General features: G+C 48.0%; 1 protein-coding gene across 3 annotated transcripts; it reads right to left on the reverse strand.

Moving 5' to 3' along the window:
* Positions 1-569: 569 nt before the first annotated feature.
* LOC144698223 (uncharacterized) lies at positions 570-10,429 on the reverse strand. Of its 3 annotated transcripts, none has more exons than XM_078570205.1 (3): positions 10,366-10,429; positions 9,717-9,832; positions 570-1,641 (listed from the first exon to the last, which is right to left on the reverse strand). In XM_078570205.1, exon 3 carries the CDS (start codon positions 1,329-1,331, stop codon positions 825-827), a length of 507 nt encoding a protein of 168 aa, XP_078426331.1. In that variant the 5' UTR covers positions 1,332-1,641; positions 9,717-9,832; positions 10,366-10,429; the 3' UTR covers positions 570-824. The 3 variants fall into 3 exon arrangements, with proteins under 3 accessions (XP_078426331.1, XP_078426332.1, XP_078426333.1); XM_078570206.1 differs by having other exon boundaries at positions 570-1,681; XM_078570207.1 differs by lacking the exons at positions 9,717-9,832; positions 10,366-10,429 and adding an exon at positions 1,832-1,946.
* Between the last annotated feature and the right edge of the window lie 3,891 nt (positions 10,430-14,320).

Genomic DNA, 14,320 nt, shown 5'->3' on the forward strand with positions numbered 1-14,320 from the left:
TATCCACCAGTCCTCTGGATGTATGTTCATATGTTCCTCTGGTGCTACACCTTTGTGAATGAATTATGAGCAGTACTGCCTGAACTATCTCTTCCCTAGATTCTTTTAAAGTTTCTGAAGTCAATCCATCTGGACCACTGTATCTCCTTTGCATTTTATTAGTTTAATAAACACATCCTTTCTTGGCTTTAAATGAACTTATCTCATTACTCATCTCATCATTAAAATTATGTTTCTTTGTTCTCTCTTCCTGGGAAACAAGGCAAAACAATTATTGAATATTTCTGCCATCTCTCTATCATCACCAGTGGTATTATCCTGTCTGTCCCTTAATGGTCCAATTCACGTCATTGGCTTCCTCTTTTATTGATGTGCCTGAAAAATATTTTACTGTTTTATTTCATGGTCCTTGATAATTTAATTTCATAATGGAGGTGTCACTGTGAAGAATGTGTAAGTCAGTAAGAATTGTCATCAAGGGTTAATCAGCACTTTCTAATTGGGGATGTTCATCAGTGGAACCTTTCAGACACTGAATTGTAGATTTTCCATCAAAGATCAATTTAGGATTGAAGTAAAAGTTCATAATTTTATTTTAAATGAGTTCCTGGTGAAAGACAATGAATTAAGGTGAAAGGTCACAGATGGTGCTTTTGAAAAGAGACACTGCAGCCGCGAAAATCAGTGGCATCTCCAGGATATTAAACTCCAGCCAGTTAGTGAGAGGGAATATTAACATCAGCAGAAAAAAACTTAATATTGTCAGACAATCAGTCCTGGACGTGATTAACAGCAGCAATAACAGCAGAATCCAACCCTTGTAATCACTTATGGACGCGCTGGTGTTTCATCAGGTTAGATGACTGGGTGAATCCCTTCCCACACACGGAGCAGGAGAATGGCCTCTCCCCAGTGTGAACGCGCTGGTGTGACAGCAGGTTGTTTGACTGAGCGAATCCTTTCCCACACTCGAAGCAGGTGAATGGCCTCTCCCCAGTGTGAACTCGCTGGTGTGTCAGTAGGTGGGATGAATTAATGAATCCCTTTCCACACTTGGAGCAGGTGAATGGCCGCTCCCCAGTATGAATTCTCTGGTGTACAGTAAGGTTAGATGAACACCTGAACCTCTTTCCACAGTCAGTGCAGCTGAATGGTCTCTCGTCTGTGTGAGCTTGCTGGTGTGACTGGAGGGCAGAGAACTGAGTGAATCCCTTCCCACACTTGGAGCAGGTGAACGGCCTCTCCTCAGTGTGAGTGCGTTGATGACTTTTCAGCTTAGTTGGACAAGTGAATCCCTTCCCACATTGCCCGCATTTGCATGGTTTCTCCATGCTGTGGACGTCCTTGTGATTCTCCAGGTTGGATGATCAGCTGAACACACTGGACACTCATCCACACGCACAACACATGTAAAATTTCTCCCCACTGTGAATACTGAGATGCTTTTTCAGGCTGTGTAACTGGTGAAAGCTCTTTCCACAGTCAGTGCACTGGGACAGGCTCACTCGGGAGTGTATGTGTCTCGGTGTTCTTCCAGTCACGCTGATGTTTGAAATATTTTCCCTTAGACAGAACAGACAAACATCACTCCTTCCACATTCAAAGGCTGATGATATTCAGGTCCTGATGAATCGAGTGACTCTGTCAGATTGTGACGTCATGTTTGTTTTGAGTTTCGTGTCTGTAAATTGTCCCCTTCAAAAAGCATGTAAAAAGAGATTACAAAAGTTATGTCAGTCAGGATATAAATTTATCAAATAAACTAATATCTATGGAATATTTTTTCTTGATCCCTCAAAGATGCAAATCCCTTTCCCGCACACTCTCCCACCTCAATGTATGGACACAATGGGCCGAATAGCCTCCTCTGTGCCATTATGATTCTGTGGCTGTTTTATGTCATCTCACCTTGTAATTTAACACTTGGGTCATCACTGTAAATACAGGACAGAAATTCAGAACAGACAATTCTCGTTTCTATGCAACATTTCTTCCTCTCTTGTTGCCCCAAAGCTGTAAATCCCCGTCCCACACACTCTCCCTCCTCCCTGGGCTGAAATCCAAACCCATTTCACCATCTCCACCATTTCTTTCCTCCACTCCCAGTTTTCTCCCTCCCTCTCCTCTGCCTGGGTTCACTTCAATCCTGCATTGAATGTGGGGACAAATTTAATGCTTCTGTCATCGTGCGGATGTCCCGCAGCTCGGACCGGGAGCTCCTTATTCGGGGCTGCAGGGCTCCAGCGGGTGTTTCTGGAAGCTCCCTGCCCAGTCCGCTGGCTCTATTCCTCCCACAGCCAGCGGCTCTATTACTCTGCAGCACGCGCCGCCTCCAGCCCTTCCGTCTGTCCCCGGGAACAGCCCCAACTGCGCATGCGCCAGTCACTGCCCAGCACTGCGCCGGCTCCACTCTGCCCGTGCTCCACTCACTGCCCGGCACTGCGCCTGCTCCACTCATTGCCCGTGCTCCACTCACTGCGCCTGCTCCACGCACTGCCCGTGCTCCACTCACTGCCCGTGCTCCACTCACTGCGCCTGCTCCACTCACTGCCCGTGCTCCGCTCACTGCGCCTGCTCCACTCACTGCCCGGCACTGCGCCTGCTCCACTCACTGCTCGGCACTGCGCCGGCTCCACTCACTGCGCCTGCTCCACTCACTGCGCCTGCTCCACTCACTGCCCAGCACTGCGCCGGCTCCACTCATTGCGCCTGCTCCACTCACTGCCCGGCACTGCGCCGGCTCCACTCACTGCCCGCGCTCCACTCACTGCCCGGCACTGCGCCGGCTCCACTCACTGCGCCTGCTCCACTCACTGCCGGTGCTCCACTCACTGCCCGTGCTCCACTCACTGCCCGGCACTGCGCCTGCTTCGCTCACTGCCCGGCACTGCGCCTGCTCCACTCACTGCCCGTGCTCCACTCACTGCCCGGCACTGCGCCTGCTCCACTCACTGCCCGGCACTGCGCCTGCTTCGCTCACTGCCCGGCACTGCGCCTGCTCCACTCACTGCCCGTGCTCCACTCACTGCCCGGCACTGCGCCTGCTTCGCTCACTGCCCGGCACTGCGCCTGCTCCACTCACTGCCCGTGCTCCACTCACTGCCCGGCACTGCGCCTGCTTCGCTCACTGCCCGTGCTCCACTCACTGCCCAGCACTGCGCCGGCTCCACTCACTGCGCCTGCTCCACTCACTGCCGGTGCTCCACTCACTGCCCGTGCTCCACTCACTGCCCGGCACTGCGCCTGCTCCACTCACTGCCCGTGCTCCACTCACTGCCCAGCACTGCGCCTGCTCCACTCACTGCCCGTGCTCCACTCACTGCCCGGCACTGCGCCTGCTTCGCTCACTGCCCGTGCTCCACTCACTGCCCAGCACTGCGCCGGCTCCACTCACTGCCCGTGCTCCACTCACTGCCCGGCACTGCGCCTGCTTCGCTCACTGCGCCTGCTTCGCTCACTGCGTCTGCTCCACTCACTGCCCAGCACTGCCCGTGCTCCACTCACTGCGCCTGCTCCACTCAATGCCCGGCACTGCGCCGGCTCCACTCACTGCCCGTGCTCCACTCACTGCCCGGCACTGCGCCTGCTTCGCTCACTGCGCCTGCTTCGCTCACTGCGTCTGCTCCGCTCACTGCCCAGCACTGCCCGTGCTCCACTCACTGCGCCTGCTCCACTCAATGCCCGGCACTGCGCCGGCTCCACTCACTGCCCGTGCTCCACTCACTGCCCGGCACTGCGCCTGCGTGGGGAGTTCCTGTAGTGAAAATAGGGCACATTCTGATCCGCTGCGAATTCTGGGTAAGGTCCCTGCCATATTGCAGGGTGATTTTGTTGAGTCGAAAATTTTATTTTGTGACCCGATTACAATTGGAGCCAAACGACCAAGCTATAAAATCCATTGCTACAACAACCAACGTGCACTGCCCTCCAGCAAGAGTTCAGTCCTGGCTGTATTAAACAACTGAGCAAACCTCTACAGTTAGGTGCGAACTTAACTCCCTACAGTTAGGAGCCTCAGCAGATGGGATGAAGAAGTGATTTTTTTCCCATCCATGGAACACTTAAACCGCATTAAGAATGCACTGATGGTGGATCAAATCCTTTGAACCTTTAAAGCTGGAATATTGGCACGTGGGGAAACCGAGTAAATCCCTTCAGTAAATCTCCAGTGTGACTGTGCTGCTGTGTTATTTCCACATTCAGCTGGCAAACAATCTTTTGCCAACCAAATGCTTTCATATTGGAAGGAGCAGTACTGCAGTGGGAGGGAGGTCTGTGTTTCCAGCTATTATTCACCATCCTCCATTTCAGACATTATCCCATTAGCTGAATTTTTTTTATTCGTTAATAGGATGTGGGCCAGCATTTATTAACCATACTTAATTGCCCTTGTTAAGAGAGCATTTAAGAGTAAACCACATTGCTGTGGGTCTGGAGTCACATGTAGGCCACACCAGGTCAGGGCAGCAGATTACCTTCTTAAAGGGCATGAGTAAACCAGATGGGTTTTTACAACAATCAAGAAGGGTTTCATGGTTATCATTAGGCTTTTAATTCCAATTCCAATTGAATTCAAATTCCACCATCTGCCATGGTGGGGTTCAGACCTGGGTCCCCAGAGCCTTACCCCGGGTCTCCAGATTTCTAGTCCAGTTACAATACCACTATGCCATCGCCTCCAAGCAGCTGGTCTGTAACACTATGGAGCATCTGCAAAGTTGTCTCTTGCCCTTACGGTGAAGGCCGGGCAATTTTCACTCTTAATCCATCAATGCGACATTAAACATAACATGTTGGAGAATGACTGGATTTCAGTGCAGTGACACCAGGCCAGGATACAGTTCCATTCATAAGATTGACAAGAGCAAGAGGACAGAATTTCAAACTGTGTCTGCCTCCTCTCTGCATTTTCTAGATTAAAATTTGACTTGAATCGATTACTTTTTGTCTTGAATATATTCCAAGATGGAAATCCAAGAATATTTGGATACTGGGGGAATCAATGGATTTGGGAATAGGGCAGGAAACTAGAGTTGAGGTGTAAGATCATTTAATGATGGAGCAGGCTCAAAAGCCGGATAGTATATCCCTGCTCCTATTTCTTGTGTTCTTATGAACATCACTGTGAATCATTTCCATGTGAGCACCGCAGATGCAGCACCTGCCCTTTCACCTCCTCCCTTCCCGTGTTCCTGGGCCACAAACACACTTTCCAAGTGACTCAGTGATTTACTTGTACTCCTTGCAATTCGCTGTTTTGTATTCACCCCTCACAATTTGGTCTTCTCTAAATTGAAGAGACTAAATCCAGATTGGGCGACTGCCTTGCAAAACATCATCATTCCATCTGCAAGTGTGATCCTGAGCTTTTGGTCTTTTACCCTTTTAATTCTCCACCTCACTCTGACCTCTCTCTCCTCAGCTTCTTGTGCTGTTCCAATGAAGCTCAATGGAAACTCAAGGAACAGCGGCTCATCTTTGATCAGGCACTTTACAACCTTCCCGACTCCACATTCATTTCACCAATTTCAGATCATCACCACCACTCCTATCTTTTCCGAGAGTAGGTGCTGGTATTGGTTCTGCTGTTTCCATTTATACCTCCTCTGGACCAGTCTATTGTTTCTTCACTTGTCCCATTAGTTTATTTACTTGTCTCCTTATCACCCAATTTTGCTTTGAATCATCATTCCCTTTGTCATTTAATCACTCCATCCTTCAATGCTATCATGAGACTGTTTGTTCCTTTATAAAAACAAAAAGCTAAAAGCTACTGCAGATGCTGGAAATCCAAAACAAAAACAGAATTACCTGGAAAAACTCAGCAGGTCTGGCAGCATCGGCGGAGAAGAAATCAGTTAACGTTTCGAGCCTTCATGGCCCTTCGGCAGAACTGAAGCATAGTTAGGAGAAGGGAGAAATATAAACTGGTTTAAGGTGGCGGGGGGTGGGGGGGCGGGGGGGGGGGGGGGGGGTGGAAGAGGGAAGTTGAGGGTGTGGTGATTGTGGAGATAAGCAGTGACATCTTTTGATTATCTGCTCCTATCACTGCTTATCTCCACAATCACCACACCCTCAAATTCCCTCTTCCCCCACCCCCCCCCCGCCCCCCCCACCTTAAACCAGTTTATATTTCTCCCTTCTCCTAACTATGCTTCAGTTCTGCCGAAGGGCCATGAAGGCTCGAAACATTAACTGATTTCTTCTCCGCCGATGCTGCCAGACCTGCTGAGTTTTTCCAGGTAATTCTGTTTTTGTTCTGTTTGTTCCTTTCTCCTCTCCACCTCTATTTTTCCTGACTCTGTACTTGCCTTGTAAACTATTAAATCTCTAAATTCTTCTGGTTTGGATAAAAGGTTATCAGCGGCTTTTGTGTGGAAAGATAATGTGATAACCACGACACTACAGATATCAGTGTCATAAAGTTCAGACAGAGGCCATAAATCTCTCGTTCTATTTCACAAACAGGAAATGCTGGGCATACTCTGTGGTCAAACCGAGTCTGTGGACAGTGAAACATTTAACGGTTCAGGTCGCTGAACTTTCATAGAACCGGAAAAAAGTTAGAGGTGTTACTGATTTTGAGAAAGTTCACGGACAGGGAAAGGGGGAGGGGAAAGAACTGAAGAGAAGGTTTATGATTTCGTGGAAGGCAGGAGAGATTAAATAACAAAAGGATGGTGATGCAAGGTAAAAAGTGATAGTAATGGAGATAGTGAAGAAACACAAGGTGGAAGAGCCATTCTGTATCTGTCATCTATTTCTACTCTGATTGGAAATGTGTTGCTTCTCCGTTGATCCATTTCACTTCTGTCCCACACTGAAAACTCTCAATATTTCTCCACTATTACCTTTCACAAACATCTCATTGAACAAATCCACAGATCAACAAAGGAAGTTTTGTTTTTAAACATTGCAACAATGAAGCAATAAGAAATATTTATGTTCCAGAATGAGGCCACTGGATCCATCATGTCATTGGATCCATGAAGCAGGTTCAAGGCTCAGACAAGGGGGAAACTCTAGTTACCATTTGTGCCAGTGGACTAATGGAAGAGATGGAAGCAGCAGAGGCAGCTGATCGGATTGTCTCAATCTTAGTGACAAAGAAGCTCCATGAGATGAGGATGGAGAGGAAAAGGGAGAGCACTTCAAAAGGAACTAACTTGTGTCAGAGATATTAAAATGACCCGATGCACTGTGTTTAACAGAAGGCTGATTTATTTGACTTTATCCAGAATATCACCACCTATAACTGGTCTGGAGTTTATTAACATCCGCAGAAACAGACCCCAATAAACAGGGTTCAGTCCTGGATGTAATTAGCAGCAAAATCCAATCACTGTAGTTACTTGTGAACCTGCTGGTGCTTCAGCAAGTGGGATGACTGAGTGAATTCCCTTCTCACACTCTGAGCAGGTGAACGGTTTCTCCCCAGTGTGAATTCGCTGGTGTACAGTGAGGATAGATGATCGTCTGAACCCAGTCCCACAGTGAGAGCACCTGAATGGTCTCTCGTCATTGTGAACACGTTGATGGTACAACAGTCCACTGGAATTTTTATAACACTTCCCACACTCTGGGCATTGAAAAGGTCTCGTGTCAGTGTGGACTCGCTGGTGTTTCAACAAATTTGATGACTGAGTGAATCTCTTCCCACAGTTGGAGCAGGTGAACGGCCTCTCTCCAGTGTGAACTCGCTGATGTGTCAGCAAAGTGGATAACTGAGTGAATTCCTTCCCACAGTCAGAGCAGGGGAACAGCCTCTCCCCAGTGTGAACTCGCTTGTGAGTCGACAGGTGTGAAGACTTAGTGAATCCCTTCTCACACATGGAGCAGGAGAACAGCCTCTCCCTGGTGTGACTGCACTGATGAGTTTCCAGCCTGGATGGGTAACTGAATCCCTTCCCACAGTCCCCGCATTTCCACAGTTTCTCCCCGGTGTGGCAGTGTTTTTGTTTTGACAGCCCAGGTGATTGGCTGAAGCCTTGTCCACACACAGAACCCGTGTACGGTTTCTCCCCACTATGAATGGTGCTATTTCCTGCCATGTTCAAACTCCAATTATGCGCAGGTTAGAATAAATTAGGTGACTTCATCAGGTCCTGATATGATGTTGGGTGTGAGTTTATGAATGCAAAGCCTCCCCTTCCAATACCTTGTGAAATTGATTAAAAACAGAAAAAAAGGAGTGAGAGAGAATCAGAAAAAGTACAAAAGCAGGTTGTGAAATGCAGCTGAATGAATCTGGTAATTTGCAGTGCCAGCACCAGGAGAAAGTGACCATGAAAACTGGTGGGCTGCCATAAAATCCCAACTGGTTCACAAATATCCTTCAGTGAAGGGGATCTGCCACCCAGACTGGCTCTACACAAGACCCTTTGGAAGGAGAGAGAGAGAGATAGAGATGGGAGAGGCAGGAGATGAAGTTGAGGGGTTATATTTACCTACAACTTAACCAGAACTTTGACAGAACATCCCAAACCACCAAACTCCTCTAGCTAGAAGGACCAGAGTAGCAGGTGTACACCATCACCTCTAAGTCACACATCACTCTGACTTGGCTGACATCCAGTACTGGATGAATGGAAATTTCTTCTAACTAAATATTGGGAAGAGGGAGGCCATATTCTTCAGTCCCCACACAACCTCCACTCCCTAACAACCCAGTCCATCCCTCTCCTTAACAATTGGAGTTGAACCAGACTTTTTACAGCTTTGGTCTAATATTTGACCCTGAGATGTGCTTCTAACCACATATCTGCATCATCACCAAAGCTGCCTATTTCTATCTCAGTAACATTGCCCAACTCCACCCCAGTCTCAGCTCCTCTGCTGCTGAAACTCTCAACCATTCCTTTGTTCCCTCTTGACTTAACTACCCTAACACACGCCCGGGCAACTTCCCACATTCAACCTCCCTGTAATTTTGAGGTCATCAACACTCTGCTGCCCATGTCCTCATTCACACCAAATCATGTTCACCCATCACCCCTGTGCTCACTGACCTACAAAGGCTCCTGTTCAAGAAGCACAAAAATTTGAAAGCTGTCATCCTTGATTTAAAATCCTTCCATGGCTGGGATCATCCCGATCTCTGTAATCTCCTCCAGCGACACAACCCTCTGAGAGCTCTGCACTCATCCAATTCCAGTGTTCTTTTTGTTCATGGGATGTGGGTGTCATTGGCTAGGCCAGCATTTATTGCCCACCCCTAACTGCCATCATTCAGAGGGAATTTAAAAGGATTCTCAATTTTAATCATTCTGCCATTGATGGCTGCTCTTTCAGTTGTCCAGACTTCAAGCTCCGCAACTCCCAGGATGAAAACGGGACAGAATTTGATGGTCAATATAAAGGCAGAAGTGGAAGGGAAATTATCTCGAATGAAAGAAAAACAATTCCTGACCATAGAAAGATAAAGCTGGTAAATCAGGAGTGAATGGCCGGGGGATGGGCAGCAGCGGAAACCTCATTTAGAAACAGTTGGTGGAAATCACGTTAAATACCAAATATGGTTCAAATACACCCATTATTAGAGGCGGAGGAAGTTTGACAATGATACAGAGATGATTAGGGAGGGCAGTACTCAAATAGAGCAATGGACAGACATGGATTCAGATCCACAGTAAAGAATCACACCAGCCCCGGAGCCATGGAACCACAGCACAGCATTAAAATTTCTGTATTGTAAATCAATGTTCAAAAATACTCACCTCTGAAACAATTTCACTGTTTTGACATTTAAAATCTGCTGGAGCCTGCAGCTGGAACGATATTGGGAGCATTGGAGTCAGAGAAAAATCTGGCAATCTTCATATCTTCTAACCCTCTGTAAAAGATTAGAAGTTCAGAAGAGACAAATATTTCTCTTGATTTGAGTTTTCTGTCTTCAAACCCTCCTCCAAACCACTGTAAAAGGAGTTTCCAAAATCCATCCCGATCAGGCCAGGATAGAAATTCACAACATAGACATGGATTCAGATCCACAGTAAAGAACCACAGCATAGCACTAAAATCTCTGTATCCTGACCCAGGATGGCCACGCGTGCACCCGCAGCACATTGCCCCTGTAAAGATGGTGACCATGAGGCCAGGCCAGCTCCTCTGTGCAGAGCGAAAATTAAATCAATGAGTCAATTATTTTCTCTCCTGGTCACCGGAACCCTGAAGCCCCGCCCACTCTCTTTGCTCGACTCCCGGCTGAACCGTTAACCTGGGCCTGTTTCCCGGGAAAAATCCCCGGAGATGCAAACGCGGGTCCTGCAGGATTTTATTCCGGTCTTGCGGCCTACACCAGGTGTTTATGAAGCTCCCTGACCCCGACTCCCGGCTCCATTCCTCCCTCCGCCCCGCGACTCTCACCCGCTGAAAGATGCGTCACCAAAACTCGTTCTGCTCTGATCGAAGTGACACTGCGCACGCTCCAGTACTGCGCCTGCGCAATGGGTTCCTGTAGAGCACATAGGGCACATTCACACCCGCAGGGAATGTTGGGTAAACGCAGCGCCATTGAAACACCAAACAGGGAATCGAAAATAATTGTTTCCCAATTAAGATAAGTTAATTTTAAAAATCACTGATAAATCCTACTGGATGGTTGCTCAGCCATGCTCCGCTTCTCGAATTGATTTAAATCACTGCTCTCCTCTGGGAAAACACTGAACTTTTAAAGTTTTTCTCGCTGTCCCTCCTCCCCCTCCGCCTCCCCTCCCCTCCCCCTCCCCCTCCTCCTCCCCCTCCCCGTCCCTCCGCCTCCCCCTCCCCGTCCCCTCCCCCTCCTCCTCCCCTCCCCGTCCCTCCGCCTCCCCATTGTCCCCTCCCCTCCTCCTCCCCCTCCTCCCCTCCTCCTCCTCCCCCTCCTCCCCCTCTCCCTCCCCCCTCCTCCCCCTCTGCCCCCTCTCCCTCCCCCCTCCTCCCCCTCCTCCCCCCTACACCTTCCCCTCCCCCTCCCCACCTCCTCCACCCTCCCCCTCCCCTCCTCCTCTCCTCCCCCTCCCCTCCTCCTCCCCCTCCTCCTCCCTCCTCCCCCTCCCCCTCTCCTCCTCCCCCCTCCCCCCTCCTCCCCCTCCTCCCCCCTCCTCCCCCTCCTCCCCCCTCCCCCCTCCTCCCCTTCCTCCCCCCTCCTCCCCCTCCTCCCCCCTCCTCCCCCTCCTCCCCTCCTCCCCCTCCCTCCTCCCCTCCTCCCCCCTCCCTCCTCCCCTCCTCCCCTCCTCCCCTGAAGATGTTGAGACTGACTGGGTTCAACCCCACAGCCACTGGTTCCTCTCTCTCTCTCTCTCTCCATTCCCTGATACTAAATATTTACAGTTCCATGGAATGATACAGCACAGATAGAAGTCATTCGGCCCATTATGCCTGTGCTGCCTCTTTGGAATATCTATTCAGTTAATTCCACGGCCCTGCTGGCAGAGTCAGGATAATGCATATCAGCTGTGGTAACCCATGAGATGAATGGAAAAGGCTTTCCAGTTGGATACTTCTCAGACACATTCGTCCATGTGAAAATATTGATTTCTGAGTATATTAAGCAGATATCATGTGTTCATTCAGCTCTGAAGAAGAGTCATATGGATTTGAAATGTTAACTCTGTTTCTCTCTCCACAACTGCTGCCAGACCTGCTGAGGTTCTCCAGCATTTTCTGATTTTCTTTCAGATTTGAATCATCCTCAATATTTTGCTTCTATCAAGGGTTCATTGGTTAATTAAGCACACAGAGTAACTGGCAGAGTTTATTCAAAAATTCTACACATCCCACATACCACAGTGGCATTATTAATAAAAAGGCCAAGTTAAGGGAGTATCGCTGGTGTGGTAGAGTACATGAATTATGAAGTTACAAAGCAAGGGTATTAATATCCTGCATTTCACAATCGCCAATTGGCTGGGATGTTGCAGTGTGAAAGAAGCTCACTTACTTGTCAGGTGAAAGAGGCCGTGTCCAAAGGATCTGTTAAAATCAGACCACTGGCAGTCTCAACTGGGGCTTATGTGGATGGGTCTCAGTTTTCTGAACAAGGTCCATATCAGACTGTGTGCTGTGCCTTTTCTTCCCTGTGACATCCTTTTTAAATACCCACCACAATATTTAGCCCAGAAAGCTGAGGGCAGCTTCATCACAGCCCTTCAAACTGTTACTGAGAATCACCATTTATTCTCAAAGCTCCTTTGGTTGTAATTCCCTCACGGAAAACCTGGCAAAAAAAAAACACAGCTTCTCCACAGCAGAAAGGAAACCACTCACCCACCATTCCAAACGATTTGGGATATTGCTGGCAAGTGTGCAGGACAAATTGTTATTTGTAAGGTGAAGGTACATCAGCAGCAGGAGTTAGTGATGAAGGTGATGGTAATAACCAGGCAGACTGACTCACCAGGAAAGCTGCTCCAGAGGGGATTCCATGGGATTCACCCAAAAACACAATCATTGGCACCGATACAACAGACTCCAGTTAACTGATTTAAAAACGTGTCAGGACCCTGACCCTGATGTGACTGTGTTCAAAGAGGCCATACACCATCGGAAAGACTTTCCCTCATCCATCGCAGCCAGTAAGGACTCACTCATCCTACATGATGAGGATTTCTATCACAAGGATGCCTCTGATTTGAATTAGATCACACCTCGATGCCTTAGGAAAGAATCAATTTTGTTCATGCATGAAATTTGAGACGTTTCTCTTTTTCAAGTCCGTGATATGTTACACAATTATTATTGGCATCCAATGATGCACCAAGATGTCCATCAACTCCTGAACTTGTGTCTCATCTGTGTCCAAATTAATCCAGCCCTGTGAAATGAAAGGTCCCAATGGACACATCCCATCTGAATGATGTTCCCTGGGAAACATTGCAGATTGATTATACAGGCCCACTACCCAAAGCTGGTATATCCTGGTAACCATTGAGATGTTCACCTGGTGGATTGAAGGTTTCCCTGTCTGTAAAAATGATGCAGTCACGACAGCTAAAATCTTGTGGGAACAGATATTTACCAGATGGGGCTTTCTGAAAAGGATAGAGAGTGATAATGGTTCTCATTTCACAGCTGAAGTAATGCAGCAGCTCTGTCATCTTGTGGGTGTGGAACAATATTTCCACGTTCACAACCATCCAGAATCTAGTCGGATGCTCGAGATCATTACTCTGGAGAAACAACACTGAAAAAAGCTGTAATGGAGGGGCATAATAATCTGGTTAAGGCAAATGACTGGATCACTGTCTTGCCTGGTATCTGACTGACCATTCACTCCACTCCTGTCCACTTGTGAATCCCCCGTTGTCCCACTCCCCAATGCTACTCAATAAACTCATGACCAGTTTCTCCAGAAGCTCCAATAAACCTCAGCATCCTTCCTGCTACAGGCGGTGGAGAAGATGGTGCTGCCCATCTCAATACCTCCAGGGAGAACCACCCCACCCATTACATTAACTGTTCAATGGGAGATGAAGTCACGTTAAAAACATTTTTAAACAGGGTGGGTCTGAGGAGACCAATTGGAAAAGTCCATATGATCTTCTAGATAGATCAGGAGAAACAAATCTTATATTGACTATTCAGAAATGAGAGAAGAAAACACAATATCTGTGTTACCATGGAGATCAGTGTAAACTGTACAAAATGTAAAGGTCAGATAACTACATGGGGAATAAATGCTGATTTTATCCAACAGGGACAAGATGTGGTGGCCATCGTGCTCCTGGACTGTGTCCAGGCTGAAGTTCTGTTCCTGCCGTATGATCCTCCCCCAGGTTGTCCTTTCTGAGCTCCAGCCAGGTGATGTTAAACACTCAGGTGGGAAAGACAAAAATCTACAACAATATGTTTAAAACAAAGCTGATTTATTTGATATATAACCAGAATACTAAACTTCAGTTCAATTATTAACATCAGCAGAAACAAACTCCAACTGTCAGAATGAACATGGTCCAGTCCTGGATGTGATTAACAGCAGCAATAACAGTAGAATCCAACCCCTGCAGTCACTAGTGAACTCGCTGGTGCCTCACCAGATGAGATGACTGAGTGAATCCTTTCCCACACTCGGAGCAGGTAAACAACCCCTCTCCAGTGTGAACTCGCTAGTGTCTCAGCAGGTTGAAGGAATGGACGAATCCCTTCCCACACTCAGAGCAGGTGAATGGCCTCTTCCCAGTGTATGTACGTTGGTCTGCCAGCACTTCACGCCTGCTTTTAAAGCTATTCTCACAGTTAGAACATTTAAAAGGTCTCTGATCAGTGTGAACAAGTTGGTGTGCAGTGAGGCGGGATAATCGGGAGAATTTATTCTCGCACTCGGAGCAGGTGAACAGCCTCG

Source organism: Cetorhinus maximus, chromosome 23 (genome assembly GCF_964194155.1).
Source record: "Cetorhinus maximus chromosome 23, sCetMax3.hap1.1, whole genome shotgun sequence".
Taxonomy (NCBI): Eukaryota; Metazoa; Chordata; class Chondrichthyes; order Lamniformes; family Cetorhinidae; genus Cetorhinus; species Cetorhinus maximus.